At 42.2% G+C, this 12,903-nt stretch overlaps 1 protein-coding gene across 1 annotated transcript in view; it reads right to left on the reverse strand.

Moving 5' to 3' along the window:
* LOC109063899 (glutamate receptor ionotropic, NMDA 2D-like) overlaps window positions 1-12,903 on the reverse strand; it is a 95,532-nt gene that overhangs the window by 14,549 nt on the left and 68,080 nt on the right. Inside the window, exons 12-13 of the mRNA XM_042740649.1 lie at window positions 3,980-4,140; window positions 2,151-2,338 (exon numbers count right to left, since the gene is read on the reverse strand). Coding sequence (XP_042596583.1) covers window positions 2,151-2,338; window positions 3,980-4,140 — 349 coding nt within the window. The remainder of the gene's footprint in view (window positions 1-2,150; window positions 2,339-3,979; window positions 4,141-12,903) is intronic.

The following is a 12,903-nucleotide window of genomic DNA, read 5'->3' on the forward strand; positions in this document are numbered from 1 at the left end:
TTGATAGGAACATGTTATGATAGCTGTCCTAATGTTAGTTACAACTGAATCGCCTCCAGTTAACATTTAAAAAAAGTTTCATTACAAGTAGGGTCAATCGCATCACTGCATTGAAATGGTCTATAATAGCAGAAATCTGTTAAACGAGACTAAAATATTTTGATAATAGTAGCTCATTATCCCCCCAAAACCTCACAATGCTTTTTAACACTTTAAAGGTAAAACAAGGACAGAATTCAGAAAATAAAATCAGATAAATCATCCATGCCTCAACAAACAACAACCAGAAAAAAAAAAAAAAAGTAATTGTTCATTTCACATGTAAAGCTTCTCAGCTGTTAAACGGTGGTGTTAGCTAATGGAACTTGGCACCAGTGTGATGATCTCACTGTGGAAACCTGGCGTACACACACATTCTTTTAGTCTCTCTCTTTCTCTGACACACCAAAAGCCAAAGAGGATTAAATCAGCAATCAAATAAACCATCCAGTTGAAACAAAACACTGTGAGATAGCTAGTGCGTATATGTGTTTGTGTATGTGTGTGTTAGGAGAAGGCAAGGAGGAGGGTGTATAAATGACAATTAAAGAATTAGTACTTGGACAAGCACATTTGAATCAGATGCGTTCCACGCTGACATCGCAAATCCGTAACAGCTAATCCTCTAAGGAGTGTGAGAATGGACAGTCACTCAATACACACATCTAACTCATAGCACACAATAGCTCGGTTCCAAAACATAGTGAGCTGCTGCCTACACCGGCAACTGCCTTCAAAGACAACATCCCAACTGTCATACTGTAGAATGCTTTGTGTACACCATACAAACAGCACAGGAGAAACAACTCACAATAGTTTAGCATGTTGCTAAGCTAATGATTTGATGCTCTAATAAGAATAAAAATACACAGCACACAATGATAAAATTATGCATTTTAAAGGGATAGTTCACACAAAAATGAAAATTATTACATTAATTACTCACCCTCATGTCATTCCAAACCTGTAAGACCGTCATTCAAAACACAAATTAAGATATTTTTGATGAAAATTTAGAACTTTCTGACCTTGCATAGACAGCAATGTAACTAACACATTCAAGGCACAGAAAGGTAGTATAAGGACATTGTTAAAATAGTCCAAATGACATTTGTGGTTGAACTGTAATGTTATGAAGCTAAGAAAGTAAAAATAAGGCTTAAACAAAAATAACAGTCTACTCTCGTAGCTCGTAGCTTCAGAAAATTAGGGTTGAGCCACTGGTGTTGCATGGACTATTTTAACATGTCCTTACTACATCTCTGGGCCTTGAATGTTTCAGTTGCATTGCTGTCTACGCATGGTCAGAAAGTTCTCGGTTTTCATCAAAAATATCTTGTGTTCCAAAGACGAACGAAGGTCTTACGGGTTTGGAATGACATGAGGGAACTTTTATTGTGGGGTGAACTATCCCTTTAAGTATTTTTATTGATACTTTTCAGCAATGAAAGATGAATTTTCTGCCTTTTTTCACTAAGCTTGTTGCAGTGCCTTCTAAAATGTTCTTTCTTATAAAGGTACATGTGATGTTGCCTTGAACAACTTAAACCAGCTGGGAAATCTGCGTGGATGAATTTTTCAACCTCACACAAAATTCCTGATCACGTAGATCCCTATTCAAATAATTTGATTTCTATAAAAAACACAACGCAGTTGACACAGCTTGATGCTTTAAAACCCTGCCTCTTAGGCAGCTCAATGGGTTTTGGAACACAACACAGTCTTTCTTTATCCATTTCTCTATCCCGCACACCACTTCTGTCATTCCCAAGACTGAATCTTTGATACATGCCCATCTCTTTTATGCATCAGTAGGTTGCTATCATCTCCTTTAAATCAGTAAACAGCCTGCTAGCACAAAGAAAAATGTCACCTGCTAGACAACAGATACATATTGCATAATGTCAAGGAAACTGGATTACACCAAGATGGCTGGGAAGATGGCTTGAAGCTAGCAGTACAGACTAATGAATGAAGTATTGTTAAATATGCATAAAATAGACTTTAATCTCCCAAAGGCTTTTATCTTCTCCAGCCCAACAGCATAAATGCACTAATATACATTCCCCTAATTTTAGCACTTTGATATTGTATAACCTTCAGACTCTCACCGTCGCCCACCAGCTGCAGTAAGGCCAGGTCCAATGGCCGTTTCCAGCGGGAGTTCTTGATCAGGGCGATGCCATAACCGGTCGTGGCGAATACTTTCCCTGAGCCAATGGTCATTACTTTACAGCCTTCATCTTTACGAGCCATGTAGTTTAATACAGCTGCATCATAGATTAAGGCATCCAGTTTACTGCAAACACAGACAGGAAGAGTAGGATTCACAGGAGACAGAGCGTGAGATGGAGTAGGGTGACAGACAGAAAGAGAGCAAAGTGGAAATTTGTCGTGTGCCGGCATTATATTATCACTTTTGCTAAAAATGGATAAGGAGATGACAGGCTCAGGAAAACCATGGTGTGGGTTAACAACTCATGTTAAATAGAGGAAGAGTGTGTGAGGTGTACAGGGTTGAGAGAGGAAGTGTGGGAGGAGGGAAAAAAGTGCAAACACATCGTAAAGGAACTCCTGTTTGTCAGAGCAACAAGGGGCTGGGAGGTGTAAGGAAGAGAGTGGAACAGCAAGAGATGTTTGATAACATGCTGGAAACAAGGTTATTATTATTGTTATGAAAACTATTACAGAGACAGAATCTAAATAAACACAAGTGTTTCCGTTAACTGAAAAACTGTATAAATGAGCCGGCAAAGGAATGAATGCTAAACTGAAAATATAGATGCAAGTAGCAATTATCAGGGTTTAAAGTATTGCTAGAACTTGTTTAATTACTTTTTAAAATATACAAAACTTTTCACATATTCACATTTTTCACAACAACAATAAGATATAAAAAAAACAACCATTTTCATATTTTCATTTTAATACAATACCTTACAGCCTCACCTACTGTCCAACTGTCATTTTGCATTAAATGGTGTAAAATGCTGCAGCCAGATTTCTAACGGGAGTCCACAAACGCCAACATATTACTCCTGTTTTAATGTCTCTAAATTGGTTGCCGGTTCGTCATAGAGTTTATTTTAAAATACTGATGTTTGTTTTTAAATCTCTTAATGGTCTTGCACCATTGTACCTGTCTGAACTTTTAAAATTAAACACATCAGTCAGGTGCCTTTGGTCCACAAACAATTATTCTCTAGCTCAGCCTCGAACATAACTGAAGTCAAGAGGGGATTGTGCATTTGCCGTTGTTGGACTTAGGCTCTGGAACAGTCTTCCTTTTTATCTGAGATCCCTGTCCTCTGTCCATGAGTTTAAATCCAAGCTAAAATCGTATCTTCTGGCCCGAGATTTCAGCAATTCTTAATTATGTTTTATTTATTTTTTATGTCTTACTGCTTTCTTATTTGTATCTTAGGTTTATATTCTGTAAAGCACTGTGGTCAACTTCTGTTGTGTTTATTTGTGCTATATAAATAAATGAAATGAAATGATGAAAATCTGACATTTTGGAGTAGATTTTTGAGCAAACTGGGCCAAAAGACATTAAATGTAGGATAGACATTTTGTTTGTCTTGACTCAAGTATTATATACTTTACTACATATATTATATAGCTTTAGTGGCAAAAAAAGACCTTACTATCACTTGATCCCTTGAACTATACATGTGCTTTAATTACAACCAATGCAAATCAAATCTAAACAATTATTTAACAATTTAACTTTATTTTTCATATTATTGCTTAACTGATAAAAGTCAAGGAAGTTAGTGACTTTAAATGCTGAGAAACTATGTAATAATTAACAGAATTACAAAAAAGAACTATCTATCCACCATTAAAACTAAAAAGCATAATACAAAACAAAACGAAATTCAAAACTGCATGAAAAACAATATAGGAAGTCAGTGAGAGTAAGAAAACCAGCACAGACCCAGACTTGAGGTGGGAGATGGCATCCTCCACACTTTTCTGGTTGTATTTGATCATATACTGGTGCATGTCTGGATAGTTACTGCGGATGTTTTTCTCTGTGCTTCCGTTAGGCACCGTTCCAAATTTCAGAGGGGGGTACTGCTCTGTGGGGTGCTGAAACTGAGAGAGGGGAACACAGTATGAAACAGTGAATGAAACTGATGTTGCATTTGTTTTTTCAAAGTAATTAGAGGACTAACAATAGAGAACGATGAAAAAATACTGTAAGCTTCAACATGAATGACATGTGACAGTGAATGCATGTTAGAAACAAGTCTAGAGCTACTGCAGCTGTCAAAACCAAGTATAATACATCATAAACACAGAACAATATACAAAGCAGCAGTGCTGACATGCACATTGTGTTCATTCTGCTTTTAACAAAAGAGAACAATAGTGAAGCAGATGGGGGAAACTATTTTCATTTAAAAAGGGATTACAAAATGAACATGAGGCACTTAGAAAAAGAACCAAAAAAAGTTAAATGGCTTTAAGTATCCAGATTTGATGTAGCTTCTTTTCTGAAAATGTCACAAGCAAAATGGAACACAAATACATTTCATTTGGTTTACATAAGTACATTCATTTGGCATGACAGCAAAACAGTGGTTTTTTTTTCTTCAAGAATCCTTCCAGATTCTTCAACAGTGAGAGCGAAGGGCAAAGGAACATTTCCATGCTAGAACGCCAAATTACTGCACATCTCACAGATACATACTTAATTACATTTGAAATGCAACACATTAGCATCCAGCACTTCAAAAGACAAATAGTGAGAAAACGCTGCTTCATGCTTTTCATCCACTTAGTAGCCAATTTGGGCTTGAAAAAATAAAAAATAAAAATCCAATCGGTTCACTCTGAGCAGAATCGATATTTTAACTTTTCTGTTCCTGCATTCCTCTGAATTATTATCGTTACAAAAAAATAAAACTGGTTATAAAGTTATTTTTTAATTTTTTCCTTTGCCTACAAAAAAAATAAATAATAATAATAATAATAATATTAATAACAATAAAATGCTGTACAGTGTTTTCTACTCAAAAAAGAAAAGACAAAAAAAACAAAAACAGGAAGAGATCTGGTATCTGCGCTTAGTCACAGCCAATACAGCATCATCTTTTCTAGATTTTGGCCAAATTATAGTCTACTAAACAAAAGAAAGAAATCTGTTAATGCTTTAAAGACATTAAAGTATTTTTAAAGATATTTAAAAATGTTTGTTGCATTTTTTTTAAATGCTACTCGTATAAAATTGCGTTTTGAGAGGGAAAAAACATAAGTTGCGTAGGCTTCGGAAATAATTCAGAAATAATCATTCAGAAATGATGTGCTAAAATGCCGGTAAAGCAAAATGTTTACAAACATCCTAAACACCATATATATATATATATATATATATATATATATATATATATATATATATATATATATATATATATATATATATATATATATATATATATATATATATATATATATACAGTGGGTAGGGAAAGTATTCAGACCCCCTTTCAATTTTTCACTCTGTTATATTGCAGCTATTTGCTAAAATCATTTAAGTTAATTTTTTTTCCTCATTAATGTACACACAGCACCCCATATTGACAGAAAAACAGAACTGTTGACATTTTTGCACAGTTATTAAAAAAGAAAAACTGAAATCACATGGTCCTAAGTATTCAGACCCTTTGCTCAGTATTTAGTAGAAGCACCCTTTTGATCTAATACAGCCATTATTCTTTTATACAAGTTTTTTTTTACACCTGGATTTGGGGATCCTCTGCCATTCCTCCTTGCAGATCTATCCAGTTCTGTCAGGTTGGATGGTAAATGTTGGTGGACAGCCATTTTCAGGTCTCTCCAGAGATGCCCAATTGGGTTTAAGTCAGGGCTCTGGCTGGGCCATTCAAGAACAGTCACGGATTTGTTGTGAAGCCACTCCTTCGTTATTTTAGCTGTGTGCTTAGGGTTGTTGTCTTGTTGGAAGGTGAACCTTCGGCCCAGTCTGAGGTCCTGAGCACCCTGGAGAAGGTTTTCGTCCAGGATATCCCTGTACTTGGCCGCATTCATCCTTCCCTCGATTGCAACCAGTTGTCCTGTCCCTGCATCTGAAAAACACCCCCACAGCATGATGCTGCCACCACCCTGCTTCACTGTTGGGACTGTATTGGACAGGTGATGAGCAGTGCCTGGTTTTTTCCACACATACCGCTTAGAATTAAGGCCAAAAAGTACTATCTTGGTCTCATCAGACCAGAGAATCTTATTTCTCTGTTTTTTTATTTTTAGCAAACTCCATGCGGGCTTTCATGTGTCTTTCACTGAGGAGAGGCTTCCATCGGGCCACTCTGCCATAAAGCCCCGACTGGTGGAGGGCTGCAGTGATGGTTGACTTTCTAAAATTTTCTCCCATCTCCCGACTGCATCTCTGGAGCTCAGCCACAGTGATCTTTGGGTTCTTCTTTACCTCTCCCCCGATAGCTCAGTTTGGCCGGACGGCCAGCTCTAGGAAGGGTTCTGGTCGTCCCAAACGTCTTCCATTTAAGGATTATGGAGGCCGCTGTGCTCTTAGGAACCTTAAGTGCAGCAGAAATTTTTTTTTTAACCTTGGCTAGATCTGTGCCTTGCCACAATTCTGTCTCTGAGCTCTTCAGGCAGTTCCTTTGACCTCATGATTCTCATTTGCTCTGACATGCACTGTGAGCTGTAAGGTCTTATATAGACAGGTGTGTGGCTTTCCTAATCAAGTCCAATCAGTATAATCAAGCACAGCTGGACTCAAATGAAGGTGTAGAACCATCTCAAGGATGATCAGAAGAAATGGACAACACCTGAGTTAAATATATGAGTGTCACAGCAAAGATACTGAATAATTAGGACCATGTGATATTTCAGTTTTTCTTTTTTAATAAATCTGCAAAAATGTCAACAATTCTGTGTTTTTCTGTCAATACCCCATATTGCTGTGTGTACATTAATGAGGAAAAAAATGAACTTAAATGATCTTAGCAAATGGCTACAATATAACAAAGAGTGAAAAATTTAAGGGGGTCTGAATACTTTCCGTACCCACCATATATATATATATATATATATATATATATATATATATGTATATATATATATATATTGTGGCAAGCCAATGTGGGAAGGAGAAACCCCAGACCAGAGGAGTAGGCCCCGGCTAGGAAAAGTCATCAATCATGAGTAATTCCACCTGCTCACCCTCCAGACATGGAACCACTCAGAGCTGTAGTCAATGATGACCTGATGGAGGTCATCATAAAGTTAGGATCTCTGCTTCAGTCGGGGTGAGTGGCCCCAGGAGAAGGTGCTGAATCCTCTGAATGGTCTATAGTGGAAGAGTAACTGAAGACAACTGGCCGAAGAGCAAAGCGGATGAATTTTGTCACATGTTGCTTACTGACCTGCTTTTTCTATGCTCTGTCTCCCTTTCTAAGGTGGACCTGCCATGAAATGGACAGAGTGAACACCAACAACAAAGATAAAGAAGATACCCCAGACAGGGAAGAACTTAAGTTTGCGTTTAGATTTCTTTTTGGACCCTCCATTTTCCTTGGGTGAATAAAAGCCTCAGTTTGGTTAACTCTGCATCTGCCTTTCTTGTGGTTGTGTTTTGTGGCAACTAAAACCTAATTTCACCCTAGGAGTTCACAGTTGGTGGAGGATGCGGGCATAAAGGTCGGCGCTTAAGTGGCCACAAAACTATACCCAGATAAGGACAGAATGGAAGCTGCCATTAATGCCTTGCTGGTTAGCCATGCCAAACAGAGGGAGGAGATAGGTGCCCTCAGAGAGGCAGTTACCACAATGTGTCAAGTCCTGTCCAAAACCAGGGCCACAATAGACCCATGGAGGCTCCTCACTAAGCAGACTCCCGACGATGATGTTGAAGCTTATCTGGAGGTGTTTGAGAGGACTGCCATCAGAGAGAAATGGCCTGAAGGTGACTGGGGCACCCTGTTGGCACCTTTTTTGACAGGGGAAGCCCAAAGAGCTTGTCAAGATCTACCTGCTAAAGATGCTGCTGATTATGTGAAATTAAAGGGGGCCATCTTGTCCCACTACGGGCATAGCCTCCCCGCTCGTGCCCAACTATTTCACGCCTGGACTTTTGATCCGACCCAGCCAGTTAGACCTCAAATAGCCACACTGACCCAACTAACAAAAGCATGGCTCACTACAGTGGTGGAAAGAATTGTGCTGGACCGTTGCATTCGCTCCCTGCCAGCTGAGGCCAAGCGCTATGCCGCACAAACCAGTCCTGCTGATGTTGAAACTCTGACAGCCCTATTAGAAAACCATCAAGTGACGGTAGAGGTAATGAAAGTGAATCGTCAGGATCCCTCGAGAATGGGCCGTCCAAGTACCAGAGTGAAGAGTGAGAATGAACTAACTTATCCACATTTTGCTGTTAAAAATAACTTGCTGTACCGAGTCATTAAGATGGAAGGGGGGGTTGTTGAGCAGCTCCTAGTACCTAAACCCTATATCTCTAGAGTGTTGTATTTGGCTCACTCCCATCTCTTGGGTGCCCACCTGAGAGCAGAGAAGACATACAAACACATCCTGAGGAGGTTTTACTGGCCAGGGGTGAAGCGAGCCGTTGAAGAGTACTGCAGACAGTGTGCAACTTGCCAGAAGACCAGCCCCAAGGTAAACTATCACAACCCATTGGTTCCTTTACCCATTACTGAGACTCCCTTCCACAGAATTGCAATGGACATCATGGGGCCACTGCCCAAATCCAGCCGGGGCCATCGATACATTTTGGTAATCCTGGATTATGCTACTCGATATCCAGAGGCCATACCCCTACGAGCAGCAACTGCTAAAGCAGTGGCCAGAGAGACATTCCTGCTTTTCAGCCGAGTGGGCATTGTGGAAGAGATTCTAACAGACCAGGGTACCTGCTTCATGTCCAAAGTCCTGAAAGAGATGTGTAAACTGTTGAAGGTGAGCCAGATTCGTACCTCTGTGTATCATCCTCAGACAGACGGGTTGGTCGAGAGGTTTAATCAGACCTTAAAGCAAATGTTGAGAAAAGTGATTGAGGTGGATGGGAAAAACTGGGATCAGTTATTGCCTTATGTGCTGTTCTCTATAAGGGAAGTGCCCCAGAGCTCCACTGGATTTTCCCCCATTTGAACTCCTCTATGGGCGAAGGCCAAGAGGGATGATGGATATTGCCAAAGAGGTCTGGGAGAACCAACCGTCGCCACATCGCTCGGTAGTAGAACATGTGGAACAGATCCATCAACGGATGACTCAGGTATGGCCAGTTGTTCGAGAGCACATGAAACAGGCACAAGAGGCCCAGGCACAAGCCTACAACAGAGGGGCTCAGCTGAGAGAGTTTCAACCAGGAGAGAAGGTAATGGTGTTGGTCCCTACGCATGAATGCAAGTTTCTCGCCAAGTGGCATGGGCCATATGAAGTGGTTGAACGAGTGGGTCCGGTGAACTATAAGATACGGCAGCTCGGTCGGCGCCGGGTCCACCAGATTTATCATATAAATTTACTCAAGAAATGGTATGAGCCAGAGCAATGTTTGCTTTCCCCACTGTCATCCCAAGTCAGCTCCCAGGAGCCTGTGGAAGTGGAAATGGGAGCCCAACTGAGCCCAGCCCAAAAACAAGACCTCCTAGAGATGGTAAGCCAACATTCAGATGTATTCTCCCTACTACCAGGACGGACCACAGTGGTCTACCATGACATAGTCACAGAACCTGGGAGGAAAGTGAGACTGAAGCCCTATCGCATTCCAGAAGCTCAAAGGGAAGCCATTCGTGAGGAAGTAAGGAAGATGCTGGCCCTGAACATCATTGAAGAATCCAGCAGTGCGTGGTCGAGCCCAATTGTTTTAGTCCCCAAGCCCGATGGCAGTGTAAGATTTTGTAATGATTTTAGAAAATTGAATGAAATCTCACGCTTTGATGCTTATCCGATGCCCAGAGTGGATGAGCTCATTGAGCGCCTGGGGCCAGCCCGCTTCGTATCCACCCTGGACCTGACTAAGGGGTACTGGCAGGTCCCCTTTACTGACCAGGCGAAGGAAAAGACAGAATTTTCCACTCCTGATGGGTTATTTCAATACCGGGTTCTACTGTTTGGGGTCCACGGGGCACCGCCAACCTTCCAAAGAATGATGGATAAGATCCTTCAACCCCATCAGGAGTATGCAGCCGCCTACCTGGACGACATTGTCGTTCACAGTGCTGACTGGTCTTCCCACCTGAGCAGATTGCGGGCCATGTTGAGTGCCCTCCGGGAGGCAGGCCTGACGGCCAACCCAACCAAATGCAAATTAGGATTGGAAGAGGCAGAATATCTTGGGTTCACCATTGGACGTGGTAATGTTCGACCGCAGAAACGAAAGACAGAAACCATCTCCAAGTGGCCAAAACCGGTAACAAAGAAACAAGTAAAAACATTCCTGGGTCTGGTTGGATATTACCGTCAGTTTATCCCAAACTTTGCAACACTGGCAGCTCCATTGCATGACTTGACCAAAAACCACCTACCTCACCATGTCGTCTGGTCTGCTGAAGTAGAGCTGGCCTTTTCCTCTCTTAAGCAGGCCCTAGGTGAGAACCCAGTGTTGATAACTCCAGACTTCCAACAACCCTTCATTGTCCAAACTGATGCCTCAGAGACGGGCTTGGGAGCAGTCCTTTCACAGCAGAGAAATGGAGAAGAACATCCCATTATGTTCAACAGCCGTAAGTTACTCAAACATGAACATAATTATTCCACAGTGGAGAAAGAATGCTTGGCCATCAGGTGGGTTCTCAAAAAGCTGAGATATTACCTGCTGGGGAGAGGATTCACCCTTATTACTGACCATGCTCCTCTGAAATGGATGTCTACTGCAAAGGACTCTAACGCTCGGGTCACACGTTGGTTCTTGGATCTACAGGACTTCTGCTTCAGAGTGGAGCATCGAAGTGGAAAACTGCAAGGAAATGTGGATGCCCTGTCACGGAGGGAGGAGTGCCTTTGGTCGGTCGCTCCTGGAAATAGCCTGGAGCTGAGGGGGGGGGTGTGTGGCAAGCCAATGTGGGAAGGAGAAACCCCAGACCAGAGGAGCAGGCCCCGGCTAGGAAAAGTCATCAATCATGAGTACTTCCACCTGCTCACCCTCCAGACATGGAACCACTCACAGCTGTAGTCAATGATGACCTGATGGAGGTCGTCATAAAGTTAGGACCTCTGCTTCAGTCGGGGTTGGTGGCCCCAGGAGAAGGTGCTGAATCCTCTGGATGGTCTAGAGTGGAAGAGTAACTGAAGACAACTGGCCGAAGAGCAAAGCGGGTGAATTTTGTCACATGTTGCTTACTGACCTGCTTTTTCTATGCTCTGTCTCCCTTTCTAAGGTGGCCCTGCCATGAAATGGACAGAGTGAACACCAACAACAAAGATAAAGAAGATACCCCAGACTGGGAAGAACTTAAGTTTGCGTTTAGATTTCTTTTTGGACCCTCCATTTTCCTTGGCTGAATAAAAGCCTCAGTTTGGTTAACTCTGCATCTGCCTTTCTTGTGGTTGTGTTTTGTGGCAACTAAAACCTAATTTCACCCTAGTAGTTCACAGTATATATATTTATATATATATATATATATATATATATATTATATATATATATATATATATATATATATATATATATATATATGTATGTATATACATAGGCTTTCTATGATAAACACAGTTCCCTTTCAGCGACTAATTGGGATATCGCTTCGATAGACCAATCTACTTCGAGTGTAAACTAAATAAGCCAATGCACACTGGCATGCAATTATTGTATTCACGTGCCGCTGATCACAGCGTGAGTATAATAAGGCAGCAGGTGCAATGCATACCAGCTTTTCGCTTCGGAGCCGAGCGATAATATCGTTCTGCTCAACTGTGTCTGCTGTGAACTATGAGTTCAGCACGCTCTCGGAAACTTCGTGTGTTGGCGAGACGGCACTTCAGCAGTGGTTGTTCCAGCATCGAGTGGATTGCACACTTCAGGCTGCACTACCCCCTGTCGTGTTGCAACCGGCCAATTCCCCTGTGTGCCTCAGCACTAAAAGAGCATTTCCTAAAGAGCAAATTTCTCTAAAAGAGCTTCACGGGTGCCTCTTAAAACAACACATATCCCCCATAAAAATACCCCTTCACACCCGCGCTTCTCTGCGCGGTCGTTACCTGGCAACGGGTGATATTCACATAATTCCCAACGTGTCTGGGCATCAAGCACTCTGAGGTGGCCTTCGTGGATGAGTCATGCTCCCACTGCGGGAAGATGACCATCTCGGAGCTGCGAACCAGGCTCTGCTACCTTCCACAAGAGGGGGGTGGAGTCCCGTTGCCGCTGCCACGATCTGGGGCTCGTTCTGGCGGCCGACAGACGAGAACAACTTCCAGCAGTAGCGTGGGTGGTTTGAGGATTACAGTGGTGGCAAACCCCACAGGGAACCAACCCTCTGGGGACCATCACTCCTCTTGCACCTCCGATCCAGTGGAGCAACCCATGGAATGCGCTTGGCCCTCTTCAAAGAGCGTACCAGCAGTATCCAGTGGGCCTCCCCCAGACCAGATGTCAGGCAGAGCCTGAATCGGATCCGGAGGTGACAGCTATGCTTTCCCGTGCCACCAAGAGGGTAGGGCTCGAGGGGAAATCTCCACCACGTCCTGAGCCCTCGAGGCAGGATGATTGGTTTCTCAAGGTGGCTCGCGCTGGTTCTCAGCACCCCACCCCGTTGCCTTTCTTCCCAGAAGTGCAGGACGAGCTCACCAGGTCGTGGATGGCACCTTTTACCTAACCTTTTACATCTTGTGTGGTCGGTGCTAGCCTGCTTGAATACGTTC

This window comes from Cyprinus carpio, chromosome B16, assembly GCF_018340385.1.
Source record: "Cyprinus carpio isolate SPL01 chromosome B16, ASM1834038v1, whole genome shotgun sequence".
In the NCBI taxonomy this organism is placed as follows: Eukaryota; Metazoa; Chordata; class Actinopteri; order Cypriniformes; family Cyprinidae; genus Cyprinus; species Cyprinus carpio.